This window comes from Lissotriton vulgaris, unplaced genomic scaffold (genome assembly GCF_964263255.1).
Source record: "Lissotriton vulgaris unplaced genomic scaffold, aLisVul1.2 SCAFFOLD_672, whole genome shotgun sequence".
NCBI classification, from domain to species: domain Eukaryota; kingdom Metazoa; phylum Chordata; class Amphibia; order Caudata; family Salamandridae; genus Lissotriton; species Lissotriton vulgaris.
Window position 1 is genome coordinate 477,501 of NW_028246945.1, and position 19,009 is coordinate 496,509.

The 19,009-nt window shown below is 47.4% G+C and overlaps 1 protein-coding gene across 1 annotated transcript in view; it reads right to left on the reverse strand.

Annotated features, from left to right (window-relative positions):
• The window catches only part of LOC147665684 (autophagy-related protein 2 homolog A-like), a gene marked incomplete at its 5' end in the record, with an annotated part of 884,401 nt that overhangs the window by 401,442 nt on the left and 463,950 nt on the right, over positions 1-19,009 (reverse strand). Inside the window, one exon of the mRNA XM_086949597.1 lies at positions 5,561-5,667. Coding sequence (XP_086805723.1) covers positions 5,561-5,667 — 107 coding nt within the window. The remainder of the gene's footprint in view (positions 1-5,560; positions 5,668-19,009) is intronic.

The following is a 19,009-nucleotide window of genomic DNA, read 5'->3' on the forward strand; positions in this document are numbered from 1 at the left end:
ATAGATAGATAGATATCCGTCTAAACCACTCCCCTCAAGGTATTGTAATTTATAATAGCAATAGCTTAAAGTTTTGTAAATAACTTTTGTGAAGATTATGTTCAGTGTATTTTATTGTGGCGAAAATCCAAGAACAGAAGTGAAATATTAACATCTTTATGTTACATTTGTAATAAACCTTGAAACATTGAGAGAACATATTTGAACCAGGTGTTGTTGAATGGTTGCACAGAGTGATGCTGTGGTGGCGCTGAGTGATGTGATGGCGAATGAGTGATGCTGTGGCGTTCAGTGATGCTGTGCTAGCGCATAGTGATGTTGTGGTGCCCCTGAGTGATGCTGTGGTGGTGCGGAGTGACACTGTATGCTATGCTATGTTTTGTTTTGCTATCCTATGCTATGAATTGTTATGCTATGCTATGCTGTGTTTTGTTATGCTATGTGTTGTTGTGTTTGGTTATGCTATGCTAGGTTTTGTTGTGTTTTGTTATGCTATGTTTTGTTATGCTATGTGGTGTTGTGTTTGGTTATGCTATGCTAGGTTTTATTGTGTTTTGTTATGCTATGCTTTGTTGTGTTTTATTATGCTATGCTTTGTTTTGCTATGCTATGTTTTGTTATTCTATGCTATGTTTTGTTGTGTTTGGTATGCTATGTTTTGCTATGCTATTATATGTTTTGTTTTGCTATGCTATGCTTTGTTGTGTTTTGTTAAGCTATACTATGTTTTGCTGTGTTTTGCTATGTTTTGTTATGCTATGTGTTATTGTGTTTTGTTATGCCGTGCTTTGTTATGTTAACCCCTTAAGTGCTGCCTCGGTGCATTGGCCGACGGCAGCACTACCTCCCCAGTGCTGCGCACGACCATTGAACGTCCATTCAGCACTAGTTCTAATGGACAGCGCAGCACTGGGGAGGAATGTGTAATAGCAGCTATGAGGTTATGCTATGTTTTGTTATGCTATGCTATATTTTGTTTTGCTATTGTATGCTTTGTTTTGTAATGCTATGCTATGTTTAGTTTTGCTATCCTATGCTTGGTTTTGGTATGCTATGCTATGTTTTGTTGTGTTTTGTTATGCTATGCTATGTTTTGTTATGCTATGTGTTATTGTGTTTTGTTATGCCGTGCTTTGTTATGTTATGCTATGTTTTGTTATGCTATGCTATATTTTGTTTTGCTATCCTATGCTTTGTTTTGTTATGCTATGCTATGTTTAGTTTTGCTATCCTATGCTTTGTTTTGTTATGCTATGCTATGTTTTGTTGTGTTTTGTTATGCTATGTTTTGTTATGCTATGTGTTGTTGTGTTTGGTTATGCTATGCTAGGTTTTGTTGTGTTTTGTTATGCTATGCTTTGTTGTGTTTTGCTATGCTATGTTTGGTTTTGTTATGCTATGTTTTGTTTCACTATCCTATGCTTTTTTTGTTAAGCTATGCTGTGTTTTGTTATGCTATGCTATGTTTTGTTATGCTATGCTGGTGAGGGTGTGTGAGGGTGAGTGGGGGTAAGGGTGTGTGAAGGTGAGAGGGTGTGAGGGGGTGAGGATGAGGGTGTGTGAGGGGGAGGAGCGTGTGAGGGGAGGGGTGCCAGGGTGTGGGGGGAGAGGGTGAGGGGGTGTGAGGGTGTGTGAGGGGGAGGGTGTGGGGTTGTGAGGGTGTGGGGTTGTAAGGGTGAGCGGTTGTGAGGGGTTGTGAGGGTGAGGGTGTGAGGGTGAGGGGGTGTGAGGGTGACAGGAGTGAGGGTGACGGAGTGAGGGGGTGAGGGTGACGGGGTGTGGGGTGTGAGAGGGTGTGTGAGGGGGTGTGTGATGTGAGAGGGGGTGTGAGGGTGAGGGGGGTGTGAGGGTGAGGGGGGTGTGAGGGTGAGGGGGGTGTGAGGGTGAGGGGGTGTGAGGGTGGTGGGGTGTGAGGGTGGGGGGTGTGAGGGTGAGGGGGTGTGAGGGTGAGGGGGTGTGAGGGTGAGGGGGTGTGCGGGTGAGAGGGGGTGTGCGGGTGAGAGGGCGTGTGAGGGTGAGAGGGCGGGTGAGAGGGCGTGTGAGGGTGAGAGGGCATGTGAGGGTGAGAGGGGGTGAGAGAGTGTGTGAGGGTGAGAGGGTGTGAGGGTGAGAGGGTGTGTGAGGGTGAGAGGGTGTGTGAGGGTGAGAGGGTGTGTGAGGGTGAGAGGATGTGTGAGGGTGAGAGGGTGGGTGAGAGGGTGTGTGAGGGTGAGATGGTGTGTGAGGGTGAGAGGGGGTGAGAGGGGGTGAGAGGGTGAGTGAGGGTGAGGGTGGGTGAGGGTGGGTGAGGGTGGGTGAGGGTGTGTGAGGGGGTGTGAGGGAAAGGGGGAGGGGAAGTAAGGGTGAGGGGGTGTGATAGTGAGGTGTGAGGGGATGTGTGAGGGTGAGGAGGTGTGTGAGGGTGAGGAGGTGTGTGAGGGTGAGGGGGATTAGGGTGTGTGGGGGGGTGAGGTGGTGTGTGGGGGTATGAGGGTGAGGGGTGAGAGGGTGAGGGGGTGGGTGAGGGGGTGTGAAGGAGAGGGTGGGCGAAGGGTGTGTGAGGGTGAAAGGGTGTGTGAGGGTGAAAGGGTGTGTGAGGGTGATAGGGTGTGTGAGGGTGATAAGGTGGGTGAGGGTGAGAGGGTGGGTGAGAGGGTGAGTGAGGGGATGTGTGAGGGTCAGGGGGTGTGAGGGTGAGGGGGGGTGAGGGTGAGGTTGTGAGGGAAGATTAGGAGATGTGAGGGTGAGGGGGTGTGAGGGTGAGGGTGAGGGATGTGAGGGTGAGGGGATGTGAGGGTAAGGGGATGTGAGGGTGAGGGGATGTGAGGGAGAGAGGGTGTGTGAGGGTGAGAGGGTGAGTGAGGGTGTGAGGGTGAGGAGGTGTGTGAGGGTGAGGAGGTGTGTGAGGGTGAGGAGGTGGGTGAGGGGGATTAGGGTGTGTGAGGGTGAGGGGGTATGAGGGGGTGAGGGGATATGAGGGGGTGAGGGTGAGAGGGTTGTGAGTGTGAGGGGTGTGAGGGTGAGTGAGGGGGTGTGAGGGTGTGTGAGGGTGAGAGGGTGTGAGGGTGAGGGTGAGGAGGTGTGAGGGTGAGGGTCCGAAGTAAATGGTGGCAGGGCAGACATTATAAGACAGAGAGAATAGGCTGCGTGGTGACTGCGTTGGTCAGCTTCAGAATCAGAAGGCGCAGAGTCAGCACAGTCTGCGATGGATCAACGTGTCTAGAGGCAAAGCATAGCGGATGTAGCATTGCAGCTAGCAAGTCAAGTGTTTTTAAGCTTAGTGTGCCTAGAGAGATGGCAACACAGCAACAGCATTTGAGGAGCAAGGCTACTGTAAACAAGCACGGTAGACTCACTTTCGTCCAGAAAAAAACGAGAAAGGTGTAGAGAACGCCAAACAAAACATGGCTTCCCCGCGAAATTGATGCAAAAAAAACCAAGCTCTCGGGACAGAGTCATGTCCACTACTGAGCTGAACGATGGATATTGGCAGATACCATTTACAAAGGGCATGAGAAAAAGTCTGCCTTTTCCACACCATTGTGGTTGTACCAGTTCAAAGTACTTCTTTTTGGTCTTCATAGGGCCCCTGCGATCTTCCAGAGATTGATAGATATCTTATTACGAGCACATCACAAATACGCAGTGACATACCTGGATGACACAGTGGTCAACAGCCCCGATTAGGAGACACACATACATTACTTACAACAGGTCTTAAGGTCCCTCACACAAGCAGGGATCTCTGTGAATCCCAGTAAAATGACTTTTGCTACTGATCGCATTGACTATTTGAGGTTCACTATTACTAAGGGCACAAATCAACACCAAATGAATAAGATAGAAGCTATACAGAACATGCCACACCTCAATTTAAAAAAAAGTACGCTCTGTTTTGGTGCTAGTGGGGCATTATCACAGATTCATCCCATAATTTTCTTAACTAGTCAGTCCCTTCACTTATCTGGTTACACACAAAGATGCCAGGAAACAGGTGGTCTGGACCGAAGCACAAGAATATAATTTTAATACCCTGAAAGAAGCCTTATGTCACGCCCCTCTGCTTATATGTCCTGATTGTCACTTGAATGTTTTCCTACAAACCGGTGCCTCTGGAAGAGGGCTAGGTGAAGTCTTGTCTCGACCCGATCAACAAGGAAATATTCGCCCCATCATGTACCTCAGCCACAAATTATTCCTTGGAGAAACTCATTATGCCAGAATGCTAAAAGAATGTCTGGCTATCAAGTGGGCCATGGAAGCTATGTAATAATAATTGTTTGGACGCACTTTTCACTGGCAACTGATCATGCCACTTTCACCTGGTTAGCTAGCCACAAATACACAAATCCCAAGATTTTATAATGGTTTCTAGCGCTACAACTACGTTTTTTCAGGCTATCCATGTTCCTGGGTAATTTCTGGGGACTGTTGACTTTTTGTTATGATGTCCGCTGAGGGTATGGCCCAAACAACCATACTCTGGGGGAAGGTAATGTGATAGTGCGGCTCCTACGGCAGATGAATCCAAGATGGCCACCATACTTTGCCAGAACGGGAATAATGGCAGCAGTCTGGTCTCTAACACTGATGACATTGAAATGCCGGAATACGAGGAGAAGGGGGAGAGGAGTAAAGAAGGCGGAACGAGATGGAGGACGGAGATGCGAAGACAGCCAGAGAAGTTAATCGAGCAGGGTGAGCCCGAGGAGTTGGAGAGCAAGACAGAGAGCGAGAACAGGACAGAGAGAAGAACAACAGTCGAAGGGAGCTGAAAACAGATCCCAAGCCCTGCCACCACTCATTGAAATGCTACAATCCAGCAGCTCCGAGAAGGATGCGGAAGCTAGGAACCTGATGCCACAGTCCAGGAGGCCTGTGGCCATAGGCAAGCACCAACCAACCATTTTGCCTTTCTAAAATGGTGGTGGGCTGGGGAAATAGGTGACCATGGTGAAAGCACAGTTGGGGAATGCCACTGAGCACAAACTGAGGTGCCAGGGATCAGGCTACTGGTGTGACGAAGTGTTGTGAACAATGTGATAACTGGTTTTATTTTTCCCAATCTACTCGGTGTTGTTATCCAATAAAAAAATGTCAAGGATCAGTGCTAACTTCTATTCCCAGGACTGCACTTAAGACATTGACGAGGAGGGAATATCTACCCTATGATGAGAAGTGGCGACCCCAGAAAAAGTGAAATAATGTATCACCCTTCTTCGGACTCTTGTTTTTGTCACACCTTATCACAACAAGAGTATTTATATATTGTGCATATTTAATATCTTGTTAAGTAAAGACACTATACCAACCTGTAATTGCGTACAGTGGTACGTGTGAGCACCAAAAAACACTACACACCTGTGTTCACAGTCTAGAAGTGTATCGCTTATCCTCAATGGGTATCCTCAACACAATTTCTCAAGAATTTAGTACAGAAACCACAGTTGAGACCTGTTATATCACGTATGACCATGGGTATCAGCAGTCTCTAGAGAGCACTGAGAGAACATTTAGCAACTACCATTGTGTTGTTTTCTATAAATCCCTGTATGAAATTCAGGGGCACAGAAAATCACACCTGTAATCCACAGCACAGCTGATGAGGTGGGTGTGCAGCACAGTAATCACTGTAGGTGGTGTGTAGCCCAAAATAGGATCATCCAGAACATCCAGGAAATCCATTATCTGCAGAAACAAGAGAAAGAGAGAACATAAGGCCTGGGCGAAGAGAAACTTGCTACCTGCATCAAACAACGCAGACCACATTGCTGCTAGCATAAAAGAGTGTCCTCAGTACTTCTGCGGTAGTGCTCCTATGAAGTCAAACTTCGTAGATCATATGAAAGGTTTAAAACACAGCAGGATGATACCCAACAAAATCTCTTTGCTAGCTGAGCACTAACATTTATCCATTTTAACCACCGGGGCAAAAGCGGGACCGTTTAGCTTTTGGAAAGACAGTGTGTGGTTTACTGGTCACGGAATTTGGAGATTCATGAAGAACAGCGTGAAGAGCAAGGGTTAAATTAGCATGAACTTTTAGGAGTATGGAACACATGGGCATACAGAATAAGACACTTGGGAATCCAATTAGGACAGCTTAATAAACCTTAGAGAGCGCAAACTGACCAAAATGTATGAATGCACCACACTTACATGTAGTGCGCACAAGTCATGAAGAGAAATGCCATGAGTGCGGATATTATATTCACCTATATTTTGAAATGTGTAGTTAATCTAGAGATTTTATATAGAAGTGGAACTAATGCAGAAATGTGTGAAAATGTATAACTTTATTAGGAGTGATAAATCCTGATCCATATTGTGTAGCTGCTAATGAAGGAATGTCAAGCACAGAACGGAATAGGCCTCATGGCCAGAGCTGAAAGAGTTGGGAAAGGGGTCCACTTGCATTGATATGGATTGCACTAATGTTATTTAGTAATTCTGGTTTCAATAGATTTATATTCTATAGATGTGTTTACATAGTCCTAAAGCAGAGTATTAACATGATATTGATTAACGAAATGTTTGAAGAAAATAATCATTATGAGAAGTGTTATAGGCCTGAAATGTTTAAAGGACTCTGATTTACACGTATTAGTTTGTGCCGAGAAATGGTGTTGCAAACTTCTGTTAGAGGTTTATGGGAATTGGGATCCTAGCTGCAGATGTCTGTCTGCAAGTGAGAGGGGGGATCCAATTATACACCGAATGAATAGAGGGTTGTTCAGGAGACTGGCACAGACACGGAGGAGGATTCAGGAATGTTTAAGGGGTATCGGCGGGCCGGAGAAGAGTCTGAGAAGCAAGGTCAACTCTAACGCACGAGGCCCACATGAAGAACATCATGGAAAAAGCCAGTAGCAACACCACGTGAGGGGCGTCTCACGAGGGGCGTCTCAAATGTTATTGTGTGTTTGGTATTAGGGACAGCACCCCTGCCTGGAGTTAGAGCAGATGCCTGAGGACCCTCTAGAGAGCGGATGGGTAGGCAGAGAGGGGTCATGACTGGAGGATTATAGGTTTTCACCAAGAGACTAAGAGTGGGTGATCTTCCTAGGAAGTCATTCACAGCTGACACCTTTTGATAGGTTGAGATTTTGTTAAGTAGGGATACCATCCAGAACAGGGTAGGGACAGCCTAACCTGCATTTTCCCTCCAGCCTTAAATGACGGAGAGATCACAATACGTGTCTATGCTTGCCGCCCTGTTAATTTTAGAACTGGTACTTGTCGTTTCCTTTGCTCGTCTGAGGGCTTTCAGAGAGCATATGTATGTAGTTGGGCCCGTATATCTTGTGAATCTCATTTTGAGATGCCTGTATCTGCAATTAATTCTAACTTTATAATAAACCTTTGAAAGCTAGAAGTGGTTTGTGGTCTTTCCGAGCTGGGTCCATTATTGATTGAACTAATCTGGTAAGAGATGCACTTTTTTCCCTCAATGACAGGCAATAAAGGTCCAGTCGACCAGAACGGGGTTTAGATCAAGGGTGATAAGATAGCGATCAAAATCCCGCCCCCGCAGTTGGTAGCTATAGAGGATGGTTGCCTTCTTGAGGAAGGTGATCTAGGCCAGGTTAGATTACCCCAAGGCCCCTAGAGATCGATGATCAGAAGAACCGCCCGCCGAAGAAGGTCCGGATGACGTGAGACAGAAAAGCAGCAGTATCGGTCGAGAGTGAGTATAAAGGGTCATGCGTGTTAGATTGCGGTGTTTTTGTATTGTATCTATGTTGTAATGTCTGGCGGAGTTGAATGCCTGTAGAGTGACTGTGGAACAGGTTGTGAGCGCGCGCAACCAGTGGAAATCTTAAGTTCAAGGAGAGCTTAAGTGGTTCGGGTGTATCGGACATCCAGAGTAATTGTCAACCAGTGTGAAGGGGGTCATGAGGTACCATTGATCGCCCGCAGGACCGAGATAGGGGGAACGTAAGAGTGAGTGCGTGAGTAACGGACGCTGGTCGGAAGTTACTGTGTGTGTAAGCAACCTATCAGAGAGACGATAGACATTTCGTCAATTGTGGTGACAATTACAGATAGACTGTGGACGTACAGTCGAAAGAAGTGACCGTTTGGTCGGAAGTAGTCATTTTTTCAGTGTATGAATGGGACGCATGCATGACCGGGAGACGAGCTGAAAAAGGAGGGGTGCTGCTGCGAAGCGGAGACCAGTGACGTCAGAAAGTGCCGCGCTGGGATTGGCCGGCCGGAGTAAGACCGCGCTGTGATAGGCCAGCTAGCAAAGCCGCGCTAGGATTGGTGGATTGTCATCAGGAAGTAAACAGAATAGCGAGGCTGGAAATTGTGCGTGTAATCATGAAATGTTTTAAATGGTTAAGAGCGGCTTTTAAAAGAGAGAGGCGGAGATCTTATGAAGGGGAAGAAGCCCCGCCGGAGGGTACACCGGCTTATTATATGGCGGTGAATGTGGGGCTACACACAATAATGTGGATCTCAGAGTGGAGTAAGATTACAGAAGGAAATGAGGAACTGACGTTTCCGAAGTACGGGACGTTCAGATTAGAGGTGCTACACCGATTAAAAGCAGTTATGACCTCAATGAGACCTATGCCTAGACCGACCCAGTTTGAAGCTCTCAATGCCTGGATTAGGGCGGCGCACGAGAGGAACCTGAATAGACGACAAGAAAGGGTGAAACGATCGGTAAGAGCAGTGCAGGATGCAAAATGGGATGCGGATGCTAAAAGATGGAGAGTGCATAACATTGAAGTAAATAAATTTTACCCAGTGCTAGAAGCGCCCGGAAACAAAAGCCCACTAGAAGAAGATGATGAGAGCGAGACAGAGGACAGCCTGATAAATAGGTTACTAACAGATAGGCCACCCCCGTACAACAAAGAGTCAGGTAAAGATGAGCCAAGCCGAGAAGGGGGGGGCTAGCATAGGGGAGTATGGACCGCTTCCCATTACAGATTGGGATCCCACTGCTAAGAAAGAACTGTCCCAGCCTAGTCCGGTGCAACAGGTGGTCGGAAGGTTCGTGGTGCAAAGGGTGCCAGAAACGGAGTGTGCCACATCCTACGCACTACCAGATGCCCTGCAAGTACCTGTGACTATAGGCCCTATAGTATCGATTTATGACCCAGAGAGAGCAAGAGGGGAGGAACAGGTACGGAGGGACAGGGAGAGAGCAGAGATGGCAAGGAGGAACGATACCATCACTTCCTCAAGTCAGTTGCCCAGACCGAGAGATTGGAGCACCCCAGTACACACAGCAGTAGATCCAACAGGAGATCAGGGGGGCCCCAGATGGCCGATGGATCTAATGGGGGCAAGACCGCCATCCTTCCAGGAGTTTAATGAGTACATGAAGAAGTGGGACGAGGCAGTAGAGGCTCACAAGAGCATCATAGCTGTGGAACCTGGAAGGGAAAGCCAGGACAGCAGGACCCGGACTCACTGCGGGGCTGATGGAAGCAGTCCGGAGTGGGACGGGAGGGGTCAGGACAGTAGGGGGGACACCCATCATGACAGGAGTGGAGGTAGACCAGACCTGGAAAACAGGAACCCTGAGTGTGGGGGGGTGTCCCGCCCAATACACAGTGAAGGAGACAGGAGAACGCAGGAGTACCGAGACAGCTTTAAGTGTACCCACTATGTGCCCGGCAATGGTGAACAGAGAGGGAGTTGCGAGAGGCCTCGCCATACCCCCTGTGATTACGGACAAGAACGCAGTCCAGGGGATATGGGGAACCGAGAAGGATCCTACCAGGTACTGAGTGACACTAGACAGAGAGAGAATGGCGACCAGAGGGAGAATAGCAGGGAATCCTACCGTGGAGAGAGAGAAGAAAGAGAGAGTGGACAAAATAAGATTGGGGGTAACAGGCCCGTGTTCCATCACCTTCCAAGATCGGATGGCCGAGCATGGGACCTAGAGAGATGGGAGCAGGGGAGAACTCTCCTTAACTCTCCTGAGCCCAAGCGTAGGACTCGGAGTTGGGATGGTAGAGAGATCAGTGATCCCCCTCCGAAAGACATACTGCGAGCTGAGATAAAAGCCAAGAGACTTGATGTCGCCAGCTTAAAGTCAGATCTGGATGACATGGTGGATGGTACCTTGCCTCTGGAAAGAATGGAGATGTATGAGCAGGATGAAATACTGTTCATGGCAAAGGACGTCACTCGAAAGGCGAGAACAATCCATGAGAAATTAGTTGAACTAGCAGGCAAATATATGGTAGACCTATCGAGAACCAAAGCATTACAGGGTAACGACAGGCTACATTATACAGATCGAGACTTGGATGAGAGAAGAACAATAGGGTTAAAAACACACATAAGGGAACTGATCACAGGAATAAGGACATGGAGGGCACTAGATAAATGGGAAGAAAGGTGGTCCAAGAAAGGGACCGTCAGGAGAAGCATGCTTGGTATGACACCTGGAGGATTGCAGAGAATAGAGGCATACCCTTTGCGTGAGGTTGCAAACGGGAACTATGTGCATGTGCCATGGAGTAGGGGGGATTTAGCAGCCTTTACTAATTCCTTCCCCAAATTGAGGGAGAACCCATTCGAGTGGTATAAGCAAGTGGAGAGGTTTGTAAAAATCTCCAAGGTCTTATGGATAGATCTGAACACTCTGTTTGACATTGTGGTACCCGGAGATTTGTGGACCGCATGTAAGGTTAGTGCCGAGTGGCCCACAGCTGAACCAGAGAGAGATGCACGGACTAATGGCCCGTCCGAGACAGTCATGGTGAAATATGAGAGAGTGATGACGTGGCTAAAGGACAAGGTGCCAATGCAGGACATAGACTGGGTCAAAATAGATCGAACTAGACAGGAACCCAAAGAAAAGGTTCATGAATATTATGAGAGATTGCTGAAAGCGTTTAAACAGTATAGCGGGTTGGACGTAATGGACCCAAAAGACATAGGGCAGTTTGTGTCTAAATTTGTATTGGGTCTAAGACCGGATATTAGTTTGATGATTCAGCAACATTCGATTTGTTGGCAAAGTAAACCGCTGGACGAAATACTGCGATATGCTAGGTATTGCTGGGATGAGATTGATTCAAAGGCAAAGAAGCTAAAGGAGAAATTGATGGTGGTGCAGATGCAGTCAGCTGGCAAGGGGGGACAACAGCAACAGCAACAGGGAACAGGAACTGGGGGAAAGAAACAGTATAGTCAGAACAAGGGCAATGAGGAGAATTCCACCTTTAGACCTAGGGTAGACATAGCCACATTGAAAAAGACGACCCGGTGCCACCAGTGTAACAAGGTGGGGCATTGGAAACGCGAGTGTCCCTACAACGTGGAAATTGGAGAACAAGAAGTAGAGGAGGAAGAGGTTCAAAGCACTCCAGGAAGGGGGGTAACGCCATACCCAGGGAAGGTGCTCAAAGGGGGGACCCCACCTCCACGAGCCCAGTTCCCTCAGCCACCCAGAGTAGGGACCATGGGAAAGACATATAGACAGATGCCCCTGTTTGTAGGAGGAGAGGAATGCTATTACGTTGATCCAATGACTGGACAAAGAGTGGAAAGGGAAGACTGTACCCTCGGGGCAGCCTTAGAAGTGGACCAAAGGGGACCCTATGTAGAGGCTGAAGTGGCAGGGTGCCCCACGACATTCCTAGTGGACACAGGAGCCACTCGATCCACGATCAGATCAGCTGCAGTTCCAGGCTTGCCCATGTCGGGGGAGACAATACAAGTGGTGGGGGTCGCAAACAGGAGAATAACTAGCCCATTGACCGAACCAGTACAGGTGAAAATAGGGAAATACAGCGATGAACATCAGTTTGTAGTTTGCGATTCTAGTCCTGTATGTCTACTAGGAAGAGACCTTTTGTGCAAATTAAATTGTACAATATATTGCACACCACAGGGAGTGGAGGTATTGACCAATGACGACGATGCTGACTTCAAAGTCGCAAATTCGAGAATATGTGTAGAGCTGTATCCCACTTTGACCGTGGATGAGCTTCCTTGGGATCTGAGGGAGACAGTGGCACCAGAAGTGTGGGATTTCACTGGGGAGGAGATTGGATTGGTCAAGGGGGTGGACCCAGTGAAAATCGTAGTGAAACCGCATGCTGAGTTCCCAAGAACACCCCAATATAAATTAACTCCAGAAACGATTGCAGGAATAAAGCCCGTGATCGAGTCTATGATTAAGCAGGGAATACTGAAGGAAATCGTGGGTAGTCCATGTAACTCCCCGATAATGGGTTTGCAGAAACCAAATGGGAAATTCAGGATAGTGCAGGACCTCCGAAAGATTAATAACATAGTTGTCTCATGTTGTCCAGTGGTACCGAATCCATCAGTGATACTGTTTCAGATACCGTTTCAAGCTGAATGGTTCACTGTAATAGATCTTTGCCAGGCTTTCTTTTCGATCCCTCTGGACGAGGAGAGCCATTTTCTTTTCGCATTTAAGCTGGAAGGTCGCGTCCTAACATGGTGTCGTATCCCCCAGGGGTATACAGAGAGCCCATCGATCTTCAATCAGCTTCTGAAGAAAAATCTTGAAAGTCTAGTGCTGCCCCAGAAGTCAGTTCTGGTCCAGTACATAGACGACCTACTTGTGGCGTCAGAAACAGAGGAGGCTTGCAGGGAGGACTCCATTGCCTTGTTAAATCACCTAGCTGAGAATGGGCACAAGGTGTCCCCGGGAAAATTGCAGTACTGCCTGACAGAGGTGCAGTACTTGGGGCACAGAATTGAGAAAGGCAAGCGAAAAGTGTCCCCAGACAGGATAGAGGCGATCATGAAAATGAATGCGCCTAAAACACAGAGAGAAGTCAGGATGTTTCTAGGGATGGTGGGTTATTGCCGACAGTGGATCGCGAACTTTTCACTGAAAGCAAAACCCTTGCAAAAACTGACGCACAAGGAGGTGAGCGATCCAGTACCATGGGACAAGGACTGTTTGATGGCGTTCTTGCAGCTGAGAGAGGACCTGTGTCGTGCTCCTGCTCTGGGAATGCCTGATTACGATAAAATATTCTTGCTTTACTGTTGTGAAAGAGAGGGTTGTGCTTTGTCTGTGTTGGTCCAGATCCATGGGAATGCCCGTAGACCAGTTGCCTATTTCTCGGCTACTCTAGACCCAGTAGCCGCAGCGTTGCCCGGATGTCTCAAGTCCGTTGCTGCAACAGGTGTCAGTATTGAGCGCTGTGAAAACATCGTAATGGGGCACCCGTTAGAGGTATACGTGCCCTATTCTGTTGAACTGTTGATGACCAGGACCAAAATACAGCATCTGACCAATAGCAGGCTCACGCGCTATGAGCAAGTCATTCTTGCTGCAGAGAACGTGACCCTCAAGAGATGCTCTGTTTTGAACCCTGCCACCTTGATGCCACTCCCAAACGATATCGATGATGATGAATGTACAGACCATGACTGCCTTGATGTGACTTAACTATGCACCAAACCGAGACCCGACATCGTGGATGAGCCACTGACTGACCCCGATGAAGTTTTCTTTGTCGATGGCTCATGTGTAAGAGACGAAGTTGGGCAATTAAGAGCAGCTTACGCTGTATGTACGATTACTGGAGTTGTGGAATCTGGATGCCCGGAAGGAGTACACTCCGCTCAGGTAGCCGAGATTATTGCTTTGACGCGTGCCTGCCTGGCAAGCAACCAAATTCGAGTCACCATATACACCGACAGCCAATATGGTTACGGGGTAGTTCATGATTACGGGCAGTTGTGGTCTCAAAGAGGTTACATGACCTCTTCGGGCTCTCCTATTCGCAATGGAGAGTTTGTGCGTTTGCTGTTAGAGGCTTTGCAATGTCCAGCAGGTATCGCAGTTGTAAAATGTACCGCACATACTAGGAACATGGACTTCGTGTCACAAGGCAATAGATATGCCGACGAAGTTGCGAGGTATTGTGCGGAACAAGGGTACTCTTTCACAGAGGTGGAAGTGGGCGGAATAAATGTAAGAACTGAATTAGCCATGATACTGGAAACTGTCGACTCTTGGGATGAGCTAAAATGTATGCAAGAGAACGCACCCGATTTTGAAAAGCAAACATGGGAAAAGGCAGGATGTGTGGTGGGTGAGGCTCATTTCTGGGTTTCGGCAGATGGAAGGGCAGTGTTACCCAATGAGATGGTGAGCCCAATGGCTAGACAAATCCATGGTCCAGTACACTTAGGGAGAGACGCTATGCTGAGGGTATTCAGACAGACCTGGTATAATCCTAAGTTCAGAGTAGCAGCCGAAGCAGTGTGCCAGCGTTGTGTGACATGTCAGCAGTTGAATGTAGGGAAAAGAACACCAGTTGCATTGAGCCACATAGGGAGGTCTGGAGGTCCATTCAATAGAATGCAGTTAGACTTCATTGAACTGCCAAGGTGCAACCGCCTTCGTTATGTCTTGGTGGTTGTTTGCGTATTTTCCAGATGGGTCGAGGCATACCCTACACGCAGGTGCGACACCCTCACAGTAGCTAAGTTACTGCTTAGGGAACTCATCCCTAGATTCGGGGTGCCGGCCTCTTTGGAATCAGATAGGGGAACGAATTTCAACAGCGAGCTTGTGAAGATGATCTGTGCGGCCCTGAATATAGACCAGAAATTGCATTGCAGTTACCGACCCGAAGCATCAGGAATCGTGGAGCAGATAAATAGTACTATTAAGGCCCGAATTGCAAAGATGTGTTCATCAACTTCCCTGAGTTGGCCTGATGCTCTGCCATTGGTCCTTATGAGCCTCCGTAGTACCCCAGACAGAAGAACGGGACTATCACCGCACGAGGTGTTAATGGGGAGAGCAATGAGGTTGCCGTCTGTACCAACTGCTGCACTGTTAAACATCACAGATGATATGATCCTGGACTATTGTAAGGGGCTGTCTGACGCCATTCATTCTGTGTCCCTTCAGGTGCAGGCTGCCGAGGTTCCGTCGTGCCAGGATCTGTGCCATGACCTGTGCCCTGGTGATTGGGTGCTTGTGCGGAAGCACGTAAGAAGAAGCTGCCTGGATGTTCGTTGGCGTGGGCCCTACCAGATTATCCTGATCACGAACACTGCAGTGAAGGTGGGAGGCCTGCCCAATTGGATCCACGCGTCGCATACGCGGAGGGTTCCAGCACCTCTGGAAGAAACAGCTCCTCTCTCGGATAGAAGTCCAGCTGTGGACCGAGAAGCCATAGAGGGGGCCAGCCAAGCTGTAGAGGTGCCAGAAGAAGCAGGGGACGAGTCTGACCAACCTGAGGACGGTCAGTACAACAGTGAAACGGACGACGCTACTGAAGGAGAAAGCAGCTGGGAGTACGAATCAGACACTGACCAGGCTGAAAGAGAGCGAGAGCAAAGCAGAAGGACAAGGAGTAGAAGGGTAAGACGTGGAGAAGCCAGCTGGCCTCAAAGACGGAGTTCAAGCCTGAGGTCGACTCCAGAGAGAACCCTTCCTCCAATATCCGAGGACTCAGACCTGGAAGAAGGTGCTCAGGGCGCTGAAGCACCAGATCTAAGAAGGTCAAGAAGAGTGCGTGTGCCTAATCGAAGATACGCCACCCCTGAGTGGACATATCTGGCGACAGATGTCTTGGGAACGAGCGACAGGGAGGATCAGAGCGGTGCTGGTGTCCAGCTCTGAACCAATCATCACCGTGGAAGTGCAGCTGTTAGTGCCCGGAGTCTAAGCAGAAGGGTCACTAACGTTCACACTCCCCAACCCTCCCCGCCTCAGCAAGTTAAAGCACATGTTTTTCACAGAATTGCAATTCCCCGACTTTGGAACAAAGATAACAAGCCATGAAGAGCACGTTCTTCGGTTGGAAATATTGAACTATGCTGTCCAAGCCGCAGGCTCAAGCCTGATTGTGGATGCTTAGAGACTTTGTAAATAAGCAAGAAAAAGAAGATTACCTAGCGCCTAGGAAGCAGAGAATCTTAGGGACTTTCCTATAAGTTGACGGAGAAGGGCTAGGGTTGTCTGTGTTAAAGCTCTAAAAGGACTTTTTCAGAGGAGGTTGTCAGCTTCCAGTTGTGGGGTTCTAAAGACTGAAGGAGCAAAAAGACTGTAAAGGAAGGAGAAGAAAAGAACTTGCGTTGAAGGAAAAGAGAGAATCCTACTGTCTGACGAAATGGAAGCCGGCACCCCGAATCGTAGAGCCAAATGTATAATAGGCACACTAATAGTAGGATTGATACTTCTAATAGCTTTAGAAGTTACAGTATCGTATGTTATGGGACATGAGAGTGAGGCAAAGGTAACCGATGAAAAACCTGTAGTGACACCGAAACCCACTGTTGCTGGTGAGAAAGGAGAAAACAAACAGAAGAAAGCGCTATTAGCAGCAGAAGCCCGTAGGTTACATATGGATGAGTCCCAAGGCGACTATAGGTCAAATGCTTATGCTAAACTTTTGTATGAATACGTGGATGCCATGGAGGTTAAGGACTGCTACGTCTGCATGCAGTTGCCGGCGTCTGTAGACGAAGGCATTAGATATCATCACCTCCCGCTGACATATGGCATTACATGTAGCTTATTGCTTAGTATATTTTATGGGAGAGATAGTTTTGAATACTATTTCTCCAATTATGATTCAGTGTTACCAGAAGTCCCAAATTACAAGCAGATGAACAAATGGGACTACTGGAAGAGTGAAGACAGATTGGCCAAGTTCTTCATTCCTTGGATTACCTTAGATACTTCACATGCCCGCAGAAATAATCTGACATGCAAGGTGTCAGAAGTCGAGAAGAAGTTTATAGGGCAAGTGGATGATCGATACAGGAGGCAAAAGATTTTGAAAAAATCAGGACAATGGAAAACAGATTGGACCGAGGAAGAGAAGGCACACAAGAGAAAGGGTAGTAGTGGTCCAATAGCTTTGGATAAAACGCAGAGAGGAAAGTTATGTCTTCACAGAGCCAAAACGTATTACGAAAATGTGTACGTAGGAGAAGTCAGTTGTGAACATGCTTTCAATTTAGAATATTATACAAAAGATTTCCTGAAAGGTATGCAAGTGATTCCAAATGTATATTTTGTGTGTGGAAGAAATGCCTACGTGAGATTGCCTGACAACTGGTATGGATCATGTTACCTGGCAATCATCTTCCCCAAAATATATCATGCCCAAGACTTAGAGATCATCGAGGGCAAGGCTTCAGCGAGGGGGAGAAGAGACCTAGGAGATGCAGAAATGGTCGGAGATGTATTTGGAGCTGTTTTTCCTCTTTTAGGACTGATCCTCAATGATGTCAAAATTAGGCGACTGGCAACAGTCGTAGACAGATTGTCTGCCAGCACTGCTAGGTCCTTAATGCTGGTGGAAGGAGAGATGCAATCGATAAGGGCCATGGTGCTTCAGAACCGTCTTGCATTAGACGTCCTGCTAGCAAAAGAGGGCGGAGTCTGTAAGGCTTTGAAGGTCCGGGAATGTTGCACTTACATTCCAGACAATTCAAAGCCCCTGGAGAAGGTTATCATGAACATAACCAATATCCACAAGGAGATCGAAGACCTGAGTAGAGAAAATGTGTGGGAAAAAGTGGGCCATGGAATGGGTGAAGTCGGAGGTTGGTTCACTACATTAGGAAAGAGCTTTGTGTGGTATGTGTTGAAACCTATCATCATAATATTGATCTGTGTGATCATGTTGTGGGGATTGGTGAGGGCATACAAATGGTATAGAGCAAGGAGATTTGAAAGAGCCCAGAGGGAACAGCTACAGAGATTGGCTGCCATACAAGACAATCAGTACAGGAGCCTGAGGGCTCTAGAAACGCAGAAACGAGGTACACTAGCAATCACTTCAGTTTAAATGTTAGTGATGACCCCGAGAGGTCATCAAAGGGGGGAACTGAGAGAGCGCAAACTGACCAAAATGTATGAATGCACCACACTTACATGTAGTGCGCACAAGTCATGAAGAGAAATGCCATGAGTGCGGATATTATATTCACCTATATTTTGAAATGTGTAGTTAATCTAGAGATTTTATATAGAAGTGGAACTAATGCAGAAATGTGTGAAAATGTATAACTTTATTAGGAGTGATAAATCCTGATCCATATTGTGTAGCTGCTAATGAAGGAATGTCAAGCACAGAACGGAATAGGCCTCATGGCCAGAGCTGAAAGAGTGGGAAAGGGGTCCACTTGCATTGATATGGATTGCACTAATGTTATTTAGTAATTCTGGTTTCAATAGATTTATATTCTATAGATGTGTTTACATAGTCCTAAAGCAGAGTATTAACATGATATTGATTAACGAAATGTTTGAAGAAAATAATCATTATGAGAAGTGTTATAGGCCTGAAATGTTTAAAGGACTCTGATTTACACGTATTAGTTTGTGCCGAGAAATGGTGTTGCAAACTTCTGTTAGAGGTTTATGGGAATTGGGATCCTAGCTGCAGATGTCTGTCTGCAAGTGAGAGGGGGGATCCAATTATACACCGAATGAATAGAGGGTTGTTCAGGAGACTGGCACAGACACGGAGGAGGATTCAGGAATGTTTAAGGGGTATTGGCGGGCCGGAGAAGAGTCTGAGAAGCAAGGTCAACTAACGCACGAGGCCCACATGAAGAACATCATGGAAAAAGCCAGTAGCAACACCACGTGAGGGGCGTCTCACGAGGGGCGTCTCAAATGTTATTGTGTGTTTGGTATTAGGGACAGCACCCCTGGGTGGAGTTAGAGCAGATGCCTGAGGACCCTCTAGAGAGCGGATGGGTAGGCAGAGAGGGGTCATGACTGGAGGATTATAGGTTTTCACCAAGAGACTAAGAGTGGGTGATCTTCCTAGGAAGTCATTCACAGCTGACACCTTTTGATAGGTTGAGATTTTGTTAAGTAGGGATACCATCCAGAACAGGGTAGGGACAGCCTAACCTGCATTTTCCCTCCAGCCTTAAATGACGGAGAGATCACAATACGTGTCTATGCTTGCCGCCCTGTTAATTTTAGAACTGGTACTTGTCGTTTCCTTTGCTCGTCTGAGGGCTTTCAGAGAGAATATGTATGTAGTTGGGCCCGTATATCTTGTGAATCTCATTTTGAGAT